Source organism: Zea mays, chromosome 2, assembly GCF_902167145.1.
Source record: "Zea mays cultivar B73 chromosome 2, Zm-B73-REFERENCE-NAM-5.0, whole genome shotgun sequence".
Classification (NCBI taxonomy): Eukaryota; Viridiplantae; Streptophyta; class Magnoliopsida; order Poales; family Poaceae; genus Zea; species Zea mays.
The window spans coordinates 108,657,957-108,681,487 of record NC_050097.1 but is presented as its reverse complement, the minus strand read 5'-3'; the positions used below and the strand labels follow the sequence as shown (position 1 = coordinate 108,681,487).

At 51.7% G+C, this 23,531-nt stretch overlaps 1 protein-coding gene across 1 annotated transcript; it reads left to right on the top strand.

Annotated features, from left to right (window-relative positions):
- Positions 1 to 4,599: 4,599 nt before the first annotated feature.
- On the top strand, positions 4,600 to 21,813 carry LOC100283545 (uncharacterized). The gene is made up of 6 exons (NM_001156445.2): positions 4,600 to 4,932; positions 5,535 to 5,638; positions 6,075 to 6,165; positions 11,552 to 11,620; positions 12,236 to 12,345; positions 21,438 to 21,813. Exons 1-6 carry the CDS (start codon positions 4,665 to 4,667, stop codon positions 21,528 to 21,530), a joined length of 735 nt encoding a protein of 244 aa, NP_001149917.2. The 5' UTR covers positions 4,600 to 4,664; the 3' UTR covers positions 21,531 to 21,813.
- The last annotated feature ends 1,718 nt before the right edge of the window (positions 21,814 to 23,531 follow it).

Below are 23,531 nucleotides of genomic sequence, written 5' to 3'. Positions count from 1 at the left end.
GGATATCCGACCCGTCGGTTTCGGGTTCGGGTACGAAATTTAACCCGCGGGTCTCACCCATACCCGACCCATGATAAAATCGGGTCGGGTACGGGTTTTATCTTTTACCCGCGGGTCTTAGCGGATATCCGAAATTATTTTCAGTTTTCACTTTTCAGCCCACTAGAAACCGGCCGGCCCAATGTCCATCTTTATTCAATAATCCAGAACCCTAGTCCTCTCACCTCACGCAGTCACGCACGGAGTCACCACTCACCAAGTCACCGGTCAATGGTCTGCCCCCGCTCCCTCGCCCACTGCACGTACTGCTTCCTCCCTCCAAAGCTGTCGTAATTGTTCACGAGGCTCAGAATCATCTTAATCTCATGCTTCCTAGCCTCAGACAGCACGAAATCCAGCCCCTGAACGAACAGCAGTAGATGGAAAAATAAACCGGCAACGCGTCAGCTCACCAAGAAAGAAACAACGCAGATAAATAGCAAGAACATCTCAAGAATACGAGTCATCGGCACAAGGGAAATGAAGAGTATGATGACCTGGAAGGTGTTCTCGTTGTAGCGGCCGGGAGAGTACTGCAGCGCGCCGCCGCCGCCGTCGCTGAACGCCCACGTCCAAGTCACCGGTCACGGTCTCTCACCGTCTCTCACCATCTCTCTCTCTCAGCCTCTCATCCAAGCCACCACCAGCCGCCAGAAAGGCAGAAACCGAGCGCCCCTGGCTCGCCCAGCCCGCCCTGCGTCCCTGGCTCCCTGCTCAGTGCGGCAGTGCCCCTGCAGCCCAGGCGAGTGCTATTTTTTCTTTGCTGTCCAACAGTTCAAGTTCATGTAATCATGTCCAAGACTCTAAGAGACCTTCGTTGTTTTGTTGAATTGAACTTTGAAGTTTGGTTCAAGTGTAAACGCTATGTACTCATATATTGCTTGCTTCTGTAACAGTAATCAGATTTATTATGCCTTTTTTCTATCTTGTCATTTGTCAACCATGTGTTTTATTTGTGTGGAGTGTAATTATACCCGCGGGTATCCGATACCCGCCCGATACCCGATGGGTACGGGCACGGGTACAAAATCCTACCCGCGGGTATAGTCACGGGCGGGTATGAGTAATACCCGCGGGTATTGTCGCGGGCGGATATTTACCATACCCGATCCGAACCCGACCCATTGCCATCCCTATTGATGACCAAGAGTGAAAAGTACTTCTCAACAGATAAGAACTCTAGATGCTTTGTTGGCCAACCCTGAGCTTCCAAATTTTCAAACTCGGCCATGACAGCTTCTTCATCCTCAGTTGAAAGCTGCTCGCCCAGAACAACATTTATTTCTTGAAATCGACAAGTGATTGGGCAAGTCACTAAAAAGGAAATAGGCCCACTCTTTTGCAGTTGTGGCAACATCATAACAATTCAACAGAAGGTATGTTTTTTATGAAGCCCTAGAAGGAAAGAAGAATGTAGAACTACTTGTATATAGGTCACAATTTCACAAGGGTGATAAACAGTAGTCCCAACCATATTTAATCACTTACTACCTACATCCAACATTATATGTTGATTCTTCTGTTTAGTTTACTCAGTGCTTGTCGTGCAAGGGTTAACCTGAGTATTTAACAAAAATGCTTCTCTGCATACACACAGGGACATGGCTTTCGCACATAACTTATATCCATGATTTTGGATTTAAAACCACGATTCTTGAGATTTCCTGGTATGCTCCGTGTTTTCTTATTTAGAATCAGGTCCCCAATGCTAAGATGTATATGATATATTGCAATATATTAATGCATGTTCTTGCTAACTGAGGTGTAGTGATAAGTTTGTTAGACAGAATGACCATCACTTTTTGTTTTTATGTAGAAATGCTCAAATGCATTATAAAAGCAAAGTAATGTACTCTTGGTTTTCTAGATATGACATGTTGTTTGACTAATAGATGTCTTGCTTCCTGTTCTATTATTTTCTTTTGTTATAGCCTGTAATAATAGTTGGAAAACTTTAACAGTTTCAAGGTTCCAGTTAATTTGCATGTTGGTTATTTCATTGACCAAACAAACCTTTTCCTTACAGGAAGACAGTCCTGACTAATAAAGAAAAAAATCGATGAAGTAGAATCAATGGATATAGGATTGCTGTTGACTCGTCTTCTAAGCATGGTGAAGTTGACATATCACATTAGCAATGAACTATCAGGGCAGTGATCATGATTTTGTACACTACTTTGGTGTATCATCGCCTAATAAAGTATCCACAAACTCATGAGCCTTTTTCCGGTTCCAGCTGCAGACCCCAAAGCAGAACCTGTAGTTCTAGCAAATAAGTCTAAATGGTCACCAGAGCACGGGCAACACAGGATCTGACGCCCATTCTATGTTGCTGAAGTCGAAGCACATGTGCTCACAATCGAAAAGCATGGAACAAGAAGGTATAGTTTCTTATCCCCCCATTCGACCTAACAGAATTCCTTGGCTTTTGTATTCTCACTAAAGCAAAAAATATATGTCTTTGCATGTACTCGTTAAAGCTGATAATTAGTTTCCTTGTTGTCTTATTGATTGATCCTCTTGATTTCCTTCTTTTGCCGAACCTTTTTAATTGTTGTGGAAGGAGTTTTTTGCATTGGATTGTATACTTATGATTTATGCAAAATCTTTAGTGGGGTCAGATTACTTGGCCAATTTAACCAATAGTTTGGCACTTGTGGGTTTTAGTACTAGAATGGTTCACCAAAAACAAAGGAGACACATTCTTGCACATTAACTAACCCGATCCGGTACACAGAGCGAGCATCTCGCTACAACAACGATTTGGCGAGCCGGTGCTTTAGGAGCTGCTCGACTAGGTCCTGGCGACCTAGGTCTACTGGTCCCAGCAGCAAGCCAAGCTCGCCTAAGAAACCCTCTTTGCTGAGGCTCACTTGCTTACCTAATAACTTGACGATGATCCTAGCTGATGGCCTTCTCTAAGGCTGTTGCAGCCTTTGTATAAAGTTAGTATGTCAGCCAATCTCTTCATAGGAGGTTTAAGAAAGATATATTATAAAAAAAGAATGCATATATAAGGTACATGAGGCATTGATCGATTTGTTGTAATATCTACTCATCACCTGATATTCTTTAAGCCAGATTTATTATTAAATAAATAGCTAAGGAGATACTTGGTTACTGACTATAATGTTTAGCAGAGCTACACACCTGAGAGAAGTGGTGTCTTGTGTTCGTTGAATTTTGAACTAAAACGAATACTTGTCCTTAAAAAACTATTTGCTGAACTTATCCAGTCTATTTCATGAGTTAAATTGTGAGTTTTTGTTTCTGCCCGTGATACGTGTCCTAATGTTGAGAATAGCATAAAATGGAATATCTCTTTCTTTTTGTTTACATCACCATATTCTTCAGATGTGTGATTGCTAATGTTTCATAAGCTAAACATTGTGTTTGACATCATAGTGAATGATTGGCTATACTCCAACCTTGCAGGCTGGAATTAACTAAGAGGAGAAAATTTGAATGTGCATGAGGTATATTATTGATTACAACTACTAAAGGAGAAGTTGACTTTTTTCTTACCATAGTACTAATACACTTATTGATATGATTTATTTGTATCTATTGAAATTTTATGTTTTTCAGCAATGTAGGCTACTGGCAGTTTTGGTGACTGCAACAACCAGCAATGGTCTAATGCCATCAAGGGGGTGTCAAGCAAGGCGTTCATGGTATTTAGTCCTTATTGTTTATGTGGTCGTAGATTGCTGTGGGTAACACTGATCGCTTCTATGCCGCTGCAAGCAAACATCAACGATGTGTGAGGAGGTTCTGTCATGCCTACCAAATTTGTAAGAAGGCTCTTCTGGTATTCCTAGATCCCTGGCACTACTGTTTATTTTAAAAATTTTATTGGCACACTAAGGTCTAACACAACAACACCATCTGTCAACTATTAACAAATTCATGGTGGGATGACGATGGTGTGAACTGCAAAGAAGCCTGTGGCCCAACTTCTAGATCCAGTGGTGCCAAACCTCAATCAACATTGTTCAGGATGTTGTCAGCCATATTCAGCAATAGCAGCAACCCACGACTAATTTGGCTGCCCAAAAACATCAGGTGGCACGAGTAGGGAAGATACAAACAACGTACGTGGCCTGGTTAGCTATGAGCATTCTAAAGTCATCGTATATGTGAGACACCATGGATTGCATTTGCAAGTGAACAAAAAACTCTAGAATTTGATGGTTCTTGCATCTCAATCCTTCTATCTAATGGCAAAATTGATTTGTTTTAGAAATATTGATGCTTGTCTGCATTATCTTTATGATGACTTTGCATGATCAAAATTTTGTTGTGTGTCCGCATTCCGTAGCTTGTTGGTGATTCATGTACAAGAGACATCCAGTTTCCACCGTTTTCACGGGCGTCGTGCATCAACCAGCTCCCCACATTTAAATAGTAAAAAATAAATTATGCACAAACGAAGGATTCAAACATTATTATTGGTTCCAAATCTATATTTGCACCACCTAGACAACAAGATGAGTATAAATGGAAACCGTGGCAACGGGCATTTAACTAGTAAAGCAAAAAGAATAAACCTGTCCCACCCCTGCCTTCCCATCTCCCATCGCAAGAAAAAGGAAATCAAAACAAAGTAAAGTGGGGGGAAAAGCATGGCGATAGCTCTTCTCCCATCCGTTCGTCTTCTTCCACAAAGTCTCTCCAGAAGGCCACCACCAACCTCGTCGCCATTATCCGTTCGCCGCCCACGGCCAAGAGCCCTTCCCCTCCCTCGCGTCCACTGCCGCGCCGGCCGGACCCCGGACCCCCTCACCGCTGCTAGGGAGGCTGCTGCCTTTTGGGCTGGGAAGCTCGCCGGCGCTGTGCCATGGAAGGCCGCGGTCTCCGGCGTGGTCGCCCTCGCCGTCTCCTTCACCTGCCGTAAGCTTGCTCGGTCTTTACTTCGGCACTTAGATTTACAATGTTTCGACTTTCGAGGAACATTCCTTTATGAAGGAGGCGGAAGGGCATTGGTTCCGAATGGCTGTAGATAATGTTATTTGTGTCGAGAACATGCCGTCGCTTCTTCACCCATATATACTTTCGTTCTACCTTCCTATGCCTCCTAGTTTAGGAATATGAAACTGTGGAAAAGTTTGGGATAGGAATAGAGAGAAGGGGCTCTTGAAATAAAATGCAGAAACATGAAAGAGCTGAGTTTTAATTATATTTACTGGGGCATTGCATAGCTGTATGGTAGCAAGTGGATGGTGAAGGAGAGTAATGGAGTACCTAAATATTTGTGAGATTAAACTTCAAGTTGAAATAGCTGCCTTGATGGAGTTCCAGCTTTATATTTGACTCCATATGCTGCCGGCGCAGTGTTGTACTGTTGGTGCCATTTTTTATGAACCCATTAATCTGTTGTTTTTCTCTTTTCTTACTGGCGTGTCTACTAAAAACGAACCATAATTTTTTTGGGGTAAACTTGCCTTGTGTTCTCCATTAAGTGTCAGTTAACATCTGTCATCTGGTACTTGCAGTTGTTGGTTTGGCCAATGCCAGAACTGGGGTAAACAAACCAGAATTGCTTCCTAAAGAATTTACTACCGTCATCGATGTTGCTGGTTTTCTCTCGTCAGGCCAGGTAGGTCCAGCCTGCTACATTACACTCAGTATCTTGTTTCTTCGCAGGCACTTGGGAAGTTTTGTGCCCAGATGAACCACATTGATAACTAGTTGATGGAAAACTTAACATGAAAGTGTTATTGATCAAAATCAATAAATGATGAAGATCCTAATACTATTTATTCTTATAGGATTAAATATCCTTATTGTCCTGCATGTTTTTCCCAGGAAGAAGGGGGGTTTATATAGGATATGAATTTTCTGATTGAGGCACTATTTATGATCCGTTCATCATGCCAGATATATATTTTTCCTGAAATGTCTTATTTCTCATGTTAGGTCTTATATTTTGTATGGAGAGGAATACTTTCGTTGATTGCTTTTTTTGTTCTACCTGAGATGCACTGTCTCTTGTTAGCAACACATCAATCATAGAGGAGGTTATTTGTTCTTAGGAAAACCGTTTGCGCCAAGAGATAGAAGACCTGGAGAAAGATACAGGGTACAAACTGCGAGTTCTTGCACAAAATTATCCTGATACACCTGGTGAGTTTTTTTTACTCTATATATGGTATGCCCTTGGCTTGCTTTCCATTGTTTCATCACTATTTTCATTAAAAGCTACTTAAAATCTTGGTATGCTTGGTTACAGTTTTCTAACTTGGATAGTCAATCTCTTCTTACGGTGTCTTGATTAACCATGAAGTATGGTTTTGTAGTTATCACACTACAACAGAATGTTAAAACTATAACATATTTTTTTTTTGAAAAACTTGATATTGGTAGGCTACTAGGCTTGTAGATGGTTGGTGTTCCTAAACCAAGTTCCACTAGAACATTCTGCAAATACCATTTTCAAGTCCCAGTGATTACAACATAATGCCATTCATGATTGTTTCTTTGGCCTTTATATTTTCTCTCTCTTTAGTTTACAGTTCCAAGTTTGGTTTATCACATCTACTAAGTTGGTATCTGTAGAATAGTGAACCTATAACGGGTATTCTAACACCCCCCCGCAGTCACAACTCTATCCTGTACAGATGTTGAGACTGGATCGAAAGTCTAAAAATACACTCGACGGTAATCCCTTGGTGAAGATGTCGGCGAACTGCAGTGTGGTGGGGACGCTGAGAACCCGAACGTCACCGGCAGCGACACGCTCGCGGACGAAGTACAGGTCGATCTCCACATGCTTCGTGCGCTGATGTTGCACGGGGTTGGTGGAGAGGTAGACCGCGCTGATGTTGTCGCAGTAGACGAGGGTGGCGCGCTGGAGGGGACTGTGGAGCTCGTGGAGGAGCTGGCGCAGCCAGGAGGCCTCTGCCACGCCGTTGGCCACGACACGGTACTCGGCCTCAGCGCTGGAGCGAGAGACGACGGGCTGACGCTTGGCCGCCCAAGAGACGAGGTTGGCGCCCAGGAACACGGCGTAACCGGAGGTGGACCGGCGCGTGTCGGGACAGCCAGCCCAGTCTGCGTCGGTGTAGACCACGAGCTCCGACGTCGGGGATGGTCGGAGAAGGAGGCCGTAGTCGAGGGAGCAGCGGAGGTAGCGCAGAATCCGCTTGAGCGCGGTGAGATGGGGCTCCCGCGGAGTGTGCATATGCAGGCACACCTGCTGGACGGCATATGCGATGCCGGGCCTGGAGAAGGTGAGGTACTGGAGCGCGCCGGTCAGGCTCCGGTAGGACGTCGCGTTGGCGACCGGAGGCCCGTCGTCCTCAGAGAGCTTCGCCTGAGTGTCGACAGGCGTGGAGCAGGGCTTGCAGTCAGACATGCCAGCCCGCTCCAGGATGTCGATGGCGTACTGGCGCTGGTGGAGGAAGAGACCCTGAGGCCGGCGCTCGGCGGTGATGCCGAGGAAGTGGTGTAGGGGCCCCAGGTCCTTCATCGCGAACTCCCGTTGAAGGGCGACGATCGTGCGGTGTAGAAGGTCGGTGGTGGATGCCGTGAGCACAATGTCGTCGACGTAGAGCAGGAGGTAGACAGTGTCGTCGCCGCGCCGGTAGATGAACAGGGACGTGTCCGACTTGGCCTCAACGAAGCCGATGGAGGCCAGGTAGGAGGCGAAGCGACTGTACCAAGCCCGTGGCGCCTGCTTGAGGCCGTACAGGGACCGGTTCAGCCGGCAGACCAGATCCGGACGATCAGCGTCGACGAAGCCGGTGGGCTGGCTGCAGTAGACAGTCTCCGTCAGAGTGCCATGGAGGAAGGCATTCTTGACATCGAGCTGATGAATCGCCCAGTCGCGGGAGAGGGCGAGGGAGAGGACCGCGCGAACAGTGGCGAACTTGACGACGGGGCTGAAGGTCTCGTCGTAGTCCACTCCGGGGCGCTGTGTGAAGCCCCGAAGGACCCAACGGGCCTTGTAGCGGTCGAGGGAGCCATCCGAGGTCAGCTTGTGGCGAAATAGCCACTTGCCGATGACCACGTTGGTGCCTGGTGGACACGGCACCAGGTCCCAGGTGTGGTTGGCCAGGAGGGCCGCGTACTCCTCCTCCATAGCACGACGCCAATGTGGGTCGGCGAGGGCAGTGCGAACGGAGGAGGGCACCAGGGAAGCGTCGGGTGGAGTGCTAGAAGTATCGGCTGCCAGGATCAGCCGGTCGACGGGGCGAAGGACGCCAGCGGCGCGTCGAGTCACCATCGGGTGGACGTGTCCGGGGTCGCGGTGGATGGCGACCGGGTGGTATACGGACGGCTCGGAGCGGACCGCTGGAACGTCGAGAGCGGCGGACGTGGCCGGCTCGCGGCGGTGATAGGCGACGGCGGGGTCGGCGAAGCGGGTCGCGCTCGTCGACGGGCCCGAGTCAGGGGGCGCCGAGGTAGTGGCGTGGCCGCGACGGTGGTAGACGAGCGCGGGGTTGGCGAAGCGAGCCGGGGTCGACGGGGCCGCGCGTGGCGCAGGCGGGGTCGACGGGGCCGCGCGTGGCGCAGGCATGATCGTCATGTCCGCGCGTGGCGCAGGCGGGGTCGACGGGGCCGCGCGTGGCGCGGAAATGGGCGCGAGCTGTGGCGTCGTGGCTGCACGAGGAGCAGGTAACGGCGCAAGACGGGGCGCCGGGGGTGGGGGGGGGACCGGGTCGGACTCGAGGAGGGAGTCAAGATCGGTGGGTGGGGTGGAGCCTGCAAGGGGAAACACATCTTCGTCGAAGACGACGTGACGAGAGATGATGATGCGGTGGGAGGTGAGGTCCAGGCACCGATACCCCTTGTGGTCAGGGGAGTAGCCAAGGAAGAGGCAGCGAGTGGAGCGAGGAGAAAGTTTGTTAGGGGCGGTAGCAGAAATGTTAGGATAGCAGGCACAACCGAACACGCGCAGGTGGTCGTAGGAAGGGGCTGTGCCGTACAGGGCGAAGTGAGGTGTAGGGTGGCTCACCGCCTTCGAGGGAAGACGGTTGAGGAGATGCGTGGCGGTATGAAGGGCCTCTGCCCAGTAGGTGGCAGGGAGAGACGCCTGAAAGAGAAGGCAGCAGATCATATTGGTGGTGGTGCGAATCATACGCTCGGCCCGGCCGTTCTGAGCAGAGGTGTAGGGACACGAGAGACGCAACTGGACGCCGTGAGTGAGGAAGAAAGAGCGGGAGGCGTTGTTGTCGAACTCGCGGCCATTGTCGCACTGCAGGGCACGGACCGGGCGCCGGAACTGGGTGGAAACCCAGGCAAAGAAGTGAGTGAGGGTGGTAAACGTGTCGGACTTCAGCCGAAGGGGGAAAGTCCAAAGGAAATGGGAGTGGTCATCCAGAATGACCAGGTAGTATTTGTAGCCGGAGAGGCTAAGGACAGGAGAAGTCCAGAGATCACAGTGGACAAGATCAAAGGCCTGAGCAGCCCTGGACGTGGAAGTGGAAAAAGGAAGACGAGAGTGACGGCCGAGCTGACAAGCATGACAGAGGCGCTCAGAAGAGCCCCGAGTATATGATATGTCGGAGTGGCCGGAAAGCTGGGACATGACGTCAGGTCCAGGGTGCCCGAGGCGACGGTGCCAAATGGCAGAGGTGATGGTGGTAGTAGCAAGAGCATGTGATGTGGTGGTAGTAGTAAGTGTAGGAGATGAGGCTACTCTGGTGTGGGGAGTGGAGGGCAAGTGAAGAGAATAGAGGGGGCCGGAGCTGTCACAGCGAGCGAGCACAGCATGTGTGGGAAGGTGGCGTATGGTGAGGCCCCAGGGGTCGAACTCCATAGAGCACTGGTTGTCACTAGTGAAGCGACGAACCGAGAGGAGGGGATGAGTCAGTCCGGGAGCAACAAGGATGTCGTTAAGACAGAATGGTCCTGGAAGAACCGATGTACCTACTGAGGTGACCGGGAGGGTGGAACCGTTGCCGACGACGATGGAGGTAGGATGTGAGGGGTGGGGTGGATGGGAGTGGAGTAATGAATTGGTGGTGGGGGTAGTGTGGAAGGAGGCTCCGGAGTCAACCACCCAATCGGTGGTGGTTCGGGGAGGTGGAAGTGGCGAAGGTACGGTGTGAGCGGAGAGGGCCAAAGAGGAGGGTGCCCCGACAAAGGCAGTAGGAAGGGAGGGGGATGACACGGGCTCAACCGCAAGGGAGGCGATCGCAGCACGTGGGAAGACAAACGGTCTAGGCACGTGACGGCCTGCCTGAGGGTGGACCTCGACGCAGTCCCGAAGAATAGGGTTCCAGACTGGATCGAAGGATACGAACATGCCCCGGATGAGCTGGCCGTCGTGGAGGAGGACACGCACAGTCACGAGAGCGACGGGCGGGGGTGACGCCATGGAATCGATGTGGGTGGGGACACCGCTGGTAGGAGAAGCGCAACGACGCGAGGAGCGCGGAGGGCCGTCCAGAAGGGCGCGCGCAGCCACGAGGAACAAGTCGGGCGGTGTGGCTGGGAGTGTCGACTGCGCAGCACGGTCGGCTGGGGCGTCGGGCGCAGGGGCGCGCGGCTTCTGGCGTCTCCAGGTGCGGGCACTGCTTGGCACGCCCTGATGCACGGCGAGGGCGCACCCGGCACGGCACGCCCTGGTGCACGGCGCGGGCGCGGGATGGCCTCGGCGCGGGGCTGGTACCCAGGTGCGGCGATGCCGGGTCGGGTAGGCTGGCGCGGCCCTCGGCCAGCGCAGCCTCCTGGCGCGGTTGCAGCACGCGTGCAGGGGCGCGCGAAGCGGAGGGGGGGGGGGGCGGTCGGCCAGGCGGCAGCGACCGGGCGGGGACGCGTCGGGGTGGCGTCCAGAAGGGCGGGGTGGGGCGCAGCACTGCTGCGGCGGTCGGAGACGGGACGCGCGTGGAGAGGGGCGCAGCTCTGCTGCTCGGACTCCTGGGCGCACGGGCGGCGCGGCAAGGCAGGGGCGCAGGGCGGCCGGCTCGGCGGGTGGCGCGCCCGGCACCGGCGCCAGAGCAGGGAGCCGCGGCTGGTGGGGAGAGGAGGAAGGCCGGCGGCTGAGGGGGCCGGCGGCTGGAGAGGGTAGCCGGCGGCTGGGGGCAGTGGCCGGCGGCTGTAGTGGAAGGAAGACCTAAACCTAATCTGATACCATGTAGAATAGTGAACCCATAACCCTAACAGGGGTTGGGTGGTGTATTAATAGAGTTGAGTAAACTGGGCCAGGCCCATTACAGAGGGGCAAGACAGTAATTACCCCAAACCCTAAACGGGTATTCTAACAGTATCCTCTATCCTGCATTGCTGTACTCCCTTCAGGCCTGCAGTTTAGTTTATGATATGGCCTTTTCTCCTATATAGTATGCTACATCATTTCAATTAAATTTCCACACATCTCTCTTGTACTTTTTTATAATAATTCATACGGCCCTTCCTTCATCTAAGGGAAATCATTTGATTGTAGCATTAGTCCATGACTGAACTAAATACTAGCAGGATGCAAATCCCTATCTTGTCATGACTCTGCATGCGATGTCCTATTGTTGGGATTTGTTTCATTGCTATTTGGGCTATATTGTTCCAGGATTGGCTATCAAAGATTTTTGGCAGGTTGATGAGCGTACTATTGTTTTTGTTGCTGATCCAACCTTTGGTAAGATACTTGCAGCATAATGGCAAAGTTTTTTTTTTTCTAAATGTTGCAACTGTTTGTTTTGAATATCACTTTTAATCAGCCAAAAGGAAAAACACATGGAATTTGAATAATTTAATTGATGGAACAAACTAATTAGAAGGTCTGTTTGCTGAATCCAATTACGGAGAGTTTTCTGTATTGAACTGGTGAAAAGAAATGCTGTAGGTACGCAGAATGCGTAATATTTTGACAAATTTGTAAGCTGAAGCATGCCACAATTTTACATTTTTTTCTTGACATAATTGAAGAAGTGAAAAGCTATAATTCCATTCCTTGCAACTGATCCACGTAAGTTTGAAACATATTGACCTATTGCTGTTAGTGATCCATTTGTGTCAAGCTTTGTCAGTGTATATTCCAGCTTCATAGCAATGTTATCGATCCATTCAAAATTACAAATGATGTTATTAATAGGAATTTATAGCTGCGTGCATCTATTTGACTATGCCACCAAATAGTATTTTAGCACCCAATATCATGCCATTCTTATGTGTACTATAAAAATACTATAACATTATTCGATGTGATATTTGTTGGTGGGTCATATGTACTAAATTTGTGAATATTTTGTAGGTAACATAATAAATTTTAACATTGGTCCATTAGTTGATTTAGACGTCCCTCGGAGCTTTTGGAGTCAGGTTTCAGGGAAGTATGGGAACATGTTCTACTGGAAAGAAAAGGTAACATTTTATTGTTTGACCTATTAGAACATCTTCAAGAGTTTCCAAATTTAGTCCAAATCATTGAGTTTTCCAAGTTGCCAGAAACAATTGGGAACAATAAAAAAGGGTTTCTCCAACAATTTCCAAAGAGTAACTCCTGAATATCAAAGAAATAGACCCACATGAAACTTTTCAAGCGACCAGTGATATTTTTATAAATACCATCATCTTTTTTCCTAAGAACAACCACGTATAGGAGCTGTTCCAACTATTGTGCACACATGGTTAGAGCACCTTGAGTCATGCGCCTAGTACCCACTCGAGTTAGCCTGAAGCACCAACGTTTCAGAGGGCTCAACTTCAGGCTGAGAAGGGCATGGTGGTCGAGAAGGGAGAGGAACTCAGCTCCCATTCGCGCCGCTGAGCCCTCTGGGATGACGACACACGTGGGGCTGAAGGCACTAGCTGGCATGGTGAGCGCGACAACCATGCTGACGCCGAAGCCGGTCATCATGATCGTCGCCAACCTCCGTAGAGCCCATGGCCGCTCCCACATCGCCTGCATCGTGGAGAACACGTCCCTGGCGACCTTGCCCCATCGTCCTCCTGCAACATGGAGAAGCTAGACGTGATGCTGTTGCCATTGGGCGAGGCAATCTGCTGTAGTGTCTCCATGGCATCCTGCTTCCTGCCGCACATCAGCAGCCGCCACGACGATTCTTGGGTGAGGAAGTAGAGCAGGACAGAGTAGCCGAGAAGGGCCGACAACGTGTCGACGAAGGCACCCGACTGGAGCGTGTATGTGAGGGAGAAGAAAGACCCAAGGAAACCTGGCGCGAGGAGGATACGTTGCAGGAGTGCACAAATTTTTCCGCACCGAAGGATTTGTTTTCCCAAGTGCCAAAGGATTAGGAACTGGGGTTGAAAGTTGTTGGAGGTATGTTTTTTCAATCTTGCCAAGAATTCTGGATTGGGAGTTAGTTTTGGGAACTCCCGAAGATGCTCTTAGTTATCATAATATATTCATATTGTATTGCAGTTTCTGTTCCTTGCATCACTTTTGTACTCCCAATTCATGCAAAATATGTTTTAAATGCTAAACTAGCCTTGGAATCCTAGCATAGTTTACGAAGTCTTGAATTTGTCATGGGGACCATTTATACCTTGTGTATCATTGCAGTAAACTCTACTAAAAATTTCCAATAGGAGACTTATAGATACGTTGAAGCAAAATATACATCATCAGGTTGTGACAATAGCGAGGGAGTCACCATGCAGGAAGTGTGTAATCAATGAAAATGAACTAGGAAGTCAATTCTTTCCTATACCTTGACAAGTCATGGCACTGGTTCATAGGCGAAGCAACTGTGCGCCATTTTTGCAGCTTTCTGATGGGCCCCCCAAGTTCTAGAAGCTCGACTTTCCTCGATATGACGGCAAGACCGATCCAATGTTGTTCATCAACAAATGTGAGCCGTACTTCCGGCAGCAGCGCACCATGGCCGAGGAGCGCGTTTGGATGGCGTCTTACAACCTGGAAGACGTCGCCCAACTTTGGTACATACAACTTATGGAAGATGAGGGCACACCTCCATGGGGGCGCTTCAAGAAACTCCTCAATTTATGATTTGGTCCACCCCTTCGATTAGCGCCCTTATTCGAATTGGCGGAATGCCGTCGCACGGGTTCGCTGGAGGATTACTCCAACCGTTTCCAAGCCCTAATCGCGCGCGCTGGCCATCTCGATGAAGCTCAGCGGGTTCAACTCTTCACTGGTGGCCTCCTTCTGCCGCTGAGCCACGCCGTACGGATTCATAATCCTGAGACGCTGGCGGCGACCATGAGCTTGGCCCGCCAAGTCGAATTGATGGAGCTTGATCGACTGCAATAGGCGCCGGCCAAAACCGCGCCTCGGGCGCTACTGTCGGTCCCGGCACCAGCGCCGCTCGCACCACCTTCACCAGCAGCAACCGTCCTACCAGCGCCCCGGCCCGCGCTTCCTGCATCGCCGATCCGCATCACGGGCAACCCGATAAGGTGCCTGTCGCTTGAGGAGTAAGCAGAACGACTGCGGCTCGGCCTCTGCTACAATTACAACGAGCCATACTCCCGCGGCCACAACTGCGACTGCCGTCGGTTATTCTTCATCGACGGCGTGGAGATCGACGTCGACACCGTCAGGGACGCTGCGCCGAACTTGGAGGCCCCAATTTTCTCCCTGCATGCCGTGGCAGGGGTGCCACTCTACGACACCATGTAGGTTCGTGCGTCCCTAGGCACGACAACGGTGGTCGCCCTTCTCAACACGGGATCGACACACAATTTCATCGGCGAGCGCCCAACCCACCGCTCTGGGCTGCCCATCCAGCCCTGTCCACGGCTCACCGCGACAGTGGCCAACAGCGAAAAGATCACCTGTCCGGGGGTCATCCGCGACGCACCGGTCACCATCCACGGCACGACGTTCCATGTCGACCTCTTCGTCATGCCGCTGGCGGGCTTTGACCTCGTCCTTGGGGCCCAGTGGCTCGGCACGCTGGGGCCCATCGTTTGGGACGCCTTCGCGCGCACCATGCAGTTCCAGCGCGACGGTCGGACCATCTGCTGGACAGGGGCCAGCGACACTGCGGGCCTAGGGCTGTGCGTGTCCACGGGGCTCCCTGCACCGGTCCTTACCATCCAGCCGACCAAGGAGCCACTCCTTGACGCCCTGCTCAGTACCTTTGAGGATGCCTTCGCCGAGCCAGGTGGGCTGCCTCCTTAGCGCGCCCGCGACCATCGCATTGTTCTCAAGCCCGGCTCGTTGCCGGTGGCTATTCGCTCGTACCGGTACTCGACGACGCACAAGGACGAACTCGAACAACAGTGCTTGTCCACGATGGACCAGGGCATCGTACGTCGCAGCGACTCGACGTTCTCCTCACCCATCCTCCTCGTCAAGAAACCGGATGGGTCTTGGTGATTCTGCGTCGACTACTGGGCGCTGAACGCCCTCACCGTCAAGGACGCGTTCCCCGTTCCGGTGGTGGACGAGCTCCTCGACGAACTGCACGGCGCCAAGTTGTTCACCAAGTTGGACCCGCGCTCGGGCTACCATCAGGTCCGGATGCGGCCACAAGACGTACACAAGACGACGTTTCGTACACACGACAGGCTGTACGAGTTCCTGGTTATGCCATTTGGGCTATGCAACGCTCCGGCAACGTTCCATGCATTGATGATGATGTGCTTCGCCCATACCTCTGTCGTTTTGTACTTGTGTTCTTGGATGATATTTTGATCTACAGTCCAAGCTGGGCCGATCACCTTCGCCGCATCCGCGCCGTCCTGGAGGAGCTCCGTTGTCACCAGCTGTTCCTGGCGCGGCCTCGGTCGCCTACCTCGGCCACGTCAGTTCAGCGGCAGGTGTCGCCATGGATCCCGCCAAGATCCAAGCCATCCGCGGTGGCCAGCTCCTCGCTCGGCCCGCGCGGTGCGGGGCTTTCTTGGCCTAGCAGGCTACTACAGGAAGTTCGTCCACAACTACGACGTCGTGGCTGCCCCACTGACCGCCTTGTTAAAGAAGGACGAGTTCTCCTGGAATGAGGCCGCTACTACGACATTTGCGACGCTCAAGGAGGCAGTCACTTCGGCCCCTGTCCTATCCATGCCAGACTTCTCCAAGCTCTTCGTGGTGGAGTGCGACGCCTCCTCCCATGGCTTCGGTGCAGTGTTGATCAAGAGAGCCACCCCATTGCCTTCTTCAGCTGGGCTTTCGCCCCGCGACATCGGGCACTAGCGACATACGAGCGGGAGCTCATCGACCTCGTCCACGCGGTCCGACACTGGAGGTCGTACCTATGGGGCCGTCGGTTCGTCGTCAAAACGGACCACTACAGCCTCAAGTACCTGCTGGACCAAAGGCTTGCGACGATCCCATAGCACCACTGGGTGGGCAAGCTCTTGGGCTTTGATTTCACCGTCGAATACAAGTCCGGGTCGTCCAATGTGGTGGCGGACGCGCTGTCCTGTCGCGACTCCCCGGAAGACGGGACCATTCTGGTTCTCTCCGCACCGCGTTTCGACGTCCTTGATCGCCTCTGTCAGGCACAACTCACCGATCTCGCCCTCATTGCCATCCGGGACAAGGTCCTGGCTGGTATCCGCCGGGCGCCGTGGGCCGTCATCGACAACATGATCCACTACGTAGGTCGCCTATATGTGCCACCAACCTCGGCACTGCTCCAGGAGCTGTTGGCGACCATCCACGAGGAGGGGCACAAGGGTGTCCAGCGCACGATGCACCGACTTCGTCGTGACTTTCATTTTCCTAATATGAAGCAGGTCGTTCAGGACTACGTGCGGGCGTGCGCGACGTGCCAGCGTCATTAATCTGAGCACCTTCATCCTGCGGGCCTCCTTCCTCTACCGGTGCCCCAGGGTGTCTGGACGGATGTAGCACTCGACTTCATTGAAGCCCTGCCTCAGGTCCATGCCAAGTCTGTCATCTTGACGGTGGTGGACAGATTCAGTAAGTACTACCACTTTATTCTGCTCGCGCATCCTTATTCGGCGGAGTCAGTGACCTAGGCTTTCTTCGTCGAGATCGTTCGCTTGCATGGCGTCCCGCAGTCCATGGTGTCTGACCGTGACGCCGTGTTCACCTCCAAATTTTGGCGAGAGCTCATGCGGCTGATGGGCACCAAACTCCACATGACGTCGGCCTTCCACCCGCAGTCTGATGGTCAACTCGAGTCGGCCAGCCGCGTCATCGTCATGTACCTGAGGTGCCTCACCGATGATCCACCCTGCCAGTGGCTGCAGTGGCTTCTGTGGGCGGAGTACGTCTTCAACATCGCCTACCAGAGTTCCCTCCGCGACATGCCATTTAGGGTCATCTACGACCGTGACCCTCCTTCCATCCGCTCCTATGAGCCGGGGGAAACACGCGTGGCAGCTGTTGCACGCACGATGGAAGAGCGGGAGGAGTTCCTGGCTGACGTTCGACATCGCCTGGAGCAGGCCCAGGCGGTACAGAAGAAGCACTATGATAAGGCGCACCGCGACATCATCTATCAGGTGGGTGAATGGGTGTTGCTCCGACTTTGCCACCGTTCCCCATCGTCGCTGGCCACCGATATCATCGGCAAATTGAAGCCCCGGTACTACGGGCCATACCGGGTGACGGAGATCATCAACACCGTCGCTGTCCGCCTAGAGCTGCCCGCCCATGCTCGCATTCACGACGTCTTCCACGTGGGCGTTCTCAAGAAGTTCCATGGCACTCCACCTGCGACAACACCTCCTATGTCGGCCCTGCACCATGCATGGCACGGTCACCCCAGAACCTGAACGCGTCGTCAAGACCCGAGTCGCCCGCGACATACGCCAAGTGCTCATCCAGTGGAAGGACTAGTCCCCACCATCAACTACATGGGAAGACGTCGACTCCTTCGTGGCCAAGTTTTCGGTGTTCCAGCTCGAGGACGAGCTGCCTCTTGAGGCGGAGAGAGATGTCATGTATGGCCTCACGTACAACATGCGCCGACGGGCTCGGGACATCCGTGGCGCCGCGGAGCGCGCTGGGTGCATGCAGGAACAAGCCACAGATAGTGGCTAAATTAGAAAGGATAAAGATTAGTTTCCCTTTTATTAGCTTCCCTTGTTATCCCCTTAATCGTAGGAGTGATTGGTTATTAGCTTCCCTTATTATCTCCTTAATCTTAGGAGTGATTGGTTAGCCGGTGGGCTATTTATATCTGTACCGAGACAATAAGATAAGCAAAGATTAACTCCATCTAGTCCCTACCTCTCTCTCTCTCAAGCCGCCGATCAGGGTGGTACACCCCAACCAACAAAGAACGACGAGGGGCATAACCTCGCCAGCTATCACAGGCTGGGACTACGGGCATCATAGTCGAGGTCTGGCGTCCTTGGGCACGTACGCCCTTGACAAAGGGGTATTGGGCATTCTCGGCCGTCTGATCGCATACCAATAGCCGAGATCAGATATGCGAGCGGGCGCGCGCGAGCGCGCACTCACAGGAGGGCCAGGGCAGTCAGCGGCCTAGGGCTAGCGGGACTGACTAGCCGGGCCCAGCGGCAGGGGCACGAGGATAGGGGAAATTGGGACGGTTGGATTGCGATCAGGCGATTGGGATTGGGCTCGATCTATTTAAATCATAGCCATCCGATTCGAGACGGACGCCTGGGATTTGACGGCCAGCTCAGGCCGGTGTCTTTGGCTGCCAACGGCGGCGCCACTTGTTCCCACGGTGGAGGTCCGCCGGAGACGATGGCGCAGGCGCGTTGAAGGACTCAGGGCACCGGGAAGGGCTTAGGGAGGTCGAGGAGAGTGGCGACCACGGAGGAGGGCACGACACCGGCGCATAGGCACTAGAGGGTGGTGGTCCACAACGAGGTGGCTCAGCGGTGGCGCTGCCTCACTCCGGCGATCAATCACGCACAATAGAGAGCAGGGAAAGGGGAACAAGTGGGCGGGGGAGGTTGGTTACCTCGAGGGAAGACTCCGGGACCCTTGAATGGCTGCAGAGGCACGACGAGGGCTCGGGTCGACGGCGGCGGTGCTACGGCTGCGCGGAGGGAGGTTCGGTGAGCGCGGACAGAGAGAAATAGAGGGGGAGGGGGCGAATTGAAGGGAGGTCTGTTGAGGCAAAACTCATTGAGGCAACAGATACAACAAGGACTCGACGACGACCGCTGAACGAGCGTGAGACCACAACAGACGACGATGGTCTCCTCTGGTGTGTGCATGGCGCGAGGCGAGGGCGGGAGCTCCGCGGGTGTGCGAGTGAGGGAGGAGAGGGGAGTGAGTGGGGGCGCGACTTCAAAAGGGGGGGGTCAGGCGCGTGGGGAGGTGGCCAGGAGACGTGCGATGTGGGCGCGTCCACGGCAGGGCGTGTGGGCGAGAGGTTAGAGGAAAGGGGGGAGCAGGCAACGATGCTGACGGGGCGGGCCCGCGGCGTAGAGAGTAGGGGCGCGCGAGAAGGTAGTGGCATCGACAGACCGTCCCCACCGGCCAGAGGGAGAGAGGAGGCGGGCGCGCGAACGCGTGAAGCTATGCCGACTGGGCTGAAAGGGATCGGATGGGAGGGGGTTTGGGCTTCTTTTGCTTTTTCTTTTATTTTGAAATTCTAATTCTTTTTCCTTTTTATTTTCTCTTTTTTTGAATGCAAATCCAAGCAAACCACAAATTCAAATTTGAATAATTAAACCATATGTGTCAAACAAAGACCAAATTCTAGGCTCAACATGATGCAACAATTCATGTATCCCCTAGGGTTTAATCTACTAAAGTAAAAATACTTCTCCTAAATAAATAAACAAACTCTATTAAAAGGAAGAGAAAAGAAATCTATAGAGAGGAGAAAAGAGGTAACACCTGAATTTGGTAGATATTAGAAGAGAAATTTTATACCCCAAACTCAGGGTGCTATAGTGAGCTCCTCGAGGAGAAGCTCGTTCGCACGACATGTAAGGCGTGGAAGGCCTTCAGGTGGCGTAGCGGGGGCTGAGGCCACGCAGTAGGTTCAACACCAAGGTACGGTCAGCGACCGACTCGCCGAGGTCGCGAAGAGAGTTTGCCATGCCCTTCATGTGACGGCAGTACTCCCCACGGAGAGCCCCCCCGAGAGAACTGGTGAAACTGGGTGTCGAGGTGGAGTGCTCGAGCCACCTGGTTCCCGAGGAATTGTCCTTGAGAGCGAGCCACACCTGTCGAGCAGTGTCCGCCTGGTCGCGGATGATGTCCTGTAGCTCAATGGTGATGGTGCCGTGGAGCCACGAGAGGACCACACTGTCCATCAGGTACCAGACTGGAGACGACAGGGCGACGAGGTCGTGGTCGGCGAGAGCGTACCACCGAAGCGTGAGAAGGACCTAACCCCTCCAACGAGGGTAGTGGGTGGACGTCGGGTCCAACACAACAGACATGAGGGACCATATGTTGTGTATTCCGGTGGCCTGAGCGTGGAGAGCGGCGATGTGGTCGACGTCGAGTCCAGGGGCGGGGCGGCCTCAGGAGTGACCTGAGGAACCTCAAGGGCGACCGGAGGATGGCCGAGGATGAGGCGTTGTCGGTGGTCATCTGGGCAGTCAGGGCAGCGCCAATGGCACGCTCTTGCTCCAGAACGAGGGACGCGACGCGCTCGCGCTCCTGCGAGGCAGCCATGGCGGTCTAGATGGTGGCAATGGCGGTGACCAGCGCAGAGACGGTGGAGGGAGCCGGGGAAGCCTAGGTGCCATCGGCGACGAGCGAGCGCGTGGTGGGGAAGCTAGGGGTGGGTGCCGGGAGAATCGTGCCGGTGAGATAGGGCCCGCTCCCACGGCGGTGGCAGGAGCACCCGTGCACGTCGGGTATCCCAGGAGACTGAGCCCGGAAGGGAGGAGGCCGACAGCACGCGAGCTGGCCGCGGTGGCGGCGACCGCTGCGTTGGCAGTCGCGTTGGGCGTGTGGGGGCCAATCACAGGGGCGGAGGCGCTGGGTGTGGGGCAGCGAGGTCGAGCTCCGCGTGGGTCTTAGCTGCGGCGCGAGCCGTGACAACGACATTGGACGCGAAGGTGGTGGGCGCGCTGCCGTGCCGCGACGACGCCTGGCGTGAGGGGGAAGTCCGCGCTTGCACTCGTGGCGGCGGCTATGGCCGTGTCCGCGGCAGCCTGTAGGGCGGCGATGGTAGCGGACGGAGGCGGCGACCGGCTATGAGGTGCCGGCGGCGGTGAATAGAGGGGAAGAAGGCCGGCAACGTGTAGGGGAGAGCAGGCTGGTGGCTGGGAGGGAGGGAGGGAGAAATTAGAATTGTAACCTAGCTCTATACAATGTGAGAAAACCTAACCCTAACAAAGGGTTGGGTATTGTATTAATAGACTGAGTTAGCTAGGTCTGACCCATTACACATGGTGAGAGAGTAATTACACGGGGTAAATCCCAAACCCTAAACGGCTATTCTAACACCTATAAATTAAAATAGAGAGAGTATAAAGTCCTAAAAAGGTGGGCTGCTCAAAACAATGTTTTTTAAAATTATTCTCTATTTGTACTAGTTTTTACATGTATGGATGGAATTTGTCAGTATTTATTGATGGTGTCGTTGCTTATCTTGAACATGGATCAGGGAGAGGACGCCTCAATCGAAGCTGCTGTGACGGCAATATCTCGATGTCTAAGGAACCCCGCCGGGACAAATAACTGTTCGGAGGTATTATAGAAAGTGATGAGTTATGCCGCACAAAGGAACATGGAAATGACAGATGCATGTGTACAGAAGTGAAATACTAGAACAACATAGAGGCTAAAGATGTCTCATGGTCTCCAGAGAACTAAGGCTTCACTCTTTGAAATCGAGAGCTTTTATCTGGTCGTGAATATGGATAGTTTTACAATGTGACTGGATTTTAAAATGTCTAAATAAGAGAGAAATTTGAGATCTTCAAATTGCATCCGACAAATTATTATTATTCTAAACTCTATATCTATATATCTTATAATCCTAAACTCTACACCATCTCTCCCAAATTAAAATTTGTTTTAGTTAATTAGTAGATTCATACAATACTTCGATGCATGTGTTTAATATGTGTCTGGATTCATCATCATGGATTTGAATATAGATATTAAAACCAAGTGCTAAAACGTCTACTATTTTAAAATGGATAGAGTATTATAATTCTATCTCGACATTCAAGAAATTCATATCAGTAGTCTACTCGTGTTTGTGTGTGTTAAGATAACCAGTGATTCTGAAGGCAACGTGTGAGGTATACTTCAATCATAGGACAAAGGAAACAGTCCTGCCTATTTCTTGAAGTTCTTCTAATCACCAAACAGGGCAACCATCTCTATAAGCATCCTCGTTTCCACTTAAGGCCTTGTTCGGTTGTATAGGGATCAGAGTGCATTGAGGGATATTAAATCTCTTTCTATTTAATTTTGACTAGGAAGAGTTTTAATCCCCTCCAATCGCTTGCAATCCACTTCTAACCGAACCAGCATTAAGTAGGCAGTGCTAGTGAGAATATGTTGGATACCAAAAGCCAAGACTCTAGATTTGACAATTACAGTATCCAGATAAATAGCTCTACCACACGATAGTCCTCCAAAGCAATGCCTTTAACAAGGACACAACCACTTGCCTAGAACAAGGCAGAGTTTTCACCTGGAGACCTGGTGGTGGGGTATAGGAATATCGGATCCAACGATGTCACCTCCGTAAAGAACAATGATGAGAGACACAAGATGGGTTGTCCGGAAAATAATAAATAAGGCTAATTTTATAGGTTACCCGTCTATGAAATTAAGCACATATTTACGAGCAACCCGCCTTGCATCTATATAAAAACGTAATCACCGTTGAGACTGGCACAAAGATCAACATGGTTTGCACCAGCACACACCAACCCACCACAACAAAGGCCAAACTGCCAAAGAGTCAAGCATGCCCAATACCATGCCATCGCCAAACCCTGCAGACATAGAAACCAAAGCTCGAAGATGACAAGGAGCATCCCATATCCCACCATCGTGGTATACACCGAGGCCTCGAGCGCCTATTGCTAGCCATGTCATGTGTGATTGGTCATTAGATTGCACTTGTAAAGCTATCCTCACGAAAGGACCTATTCTAACATTTTTATTTCAAACTCTATCTATATACAACGTTGAAACAATATTTCACACATCTATTTTAGGCCCAATAGCGAATATAACATAACAAGGACAACCGCAAGATACAGATAGACCAGTCATGCCGCCTGAAAGTCGCCTAGAGGGGGTTAGAGTTACAAATAAATTATAGTGAATTCGGAGTGCGGAAGATAATTCCTTTTGCTATGAGTTACTCAATCAATACGGATAACTTTGGGAGCCAACTCAAAAGGTTGTGAGCAAGAGAACTTTAGAGAGAGGGGAGAGGGGAGAAACAAATTAGATGTGAAGATCAACACAAGTGAACACCACAATTTGTTTCCCGAGGTTCGGTTCCAAAGAACCTACTCCCCGTTGAGAAGGCCACAAAGGCCGGGTCTATTCCAACCATTTCTCTCTCTCAATCGGCCACTAAGACCAGTCAAGTGTTTCTTCTTAATCACACGGGTCACTAAGACACCGCAAGGATCACCACACAATTAGGTGTCTCTCGCTTGCTTTACAAAACACTTGAGAAGTTTAGAATAAGAAGAAGAAAGCAACCAAGCAACAAGAGCAACAAAAG

What these genes read in the sequence shown, in the direction of transcription:
- LOC100283545 (NM_001156445.2), top strand. Translation starts at nt 4,665, where the DNA reads ATGGCGATAGCTCTTCTCCCATCCGTTCGTCTTCTTCCACAAAGTCTC. An exon ending in CGCCGTCTCCTTCACCTGCC is followed by an intron (nt 4,933 to 5,534) that starts GTAAGCTTGCTC and finishes TGGTACTTGCAG; the next exon opens with TTGTTGGTTTGGCCAATGCC. An exon ending in AAATTATCCTGATACACCTG is followed by an intron (nt 6,166 to 11,551) that starts GTGAGTTTTTTT and finishes ATATTGTTCCAG; the next exon opens with GATTGGCTATCAAAGATTTT.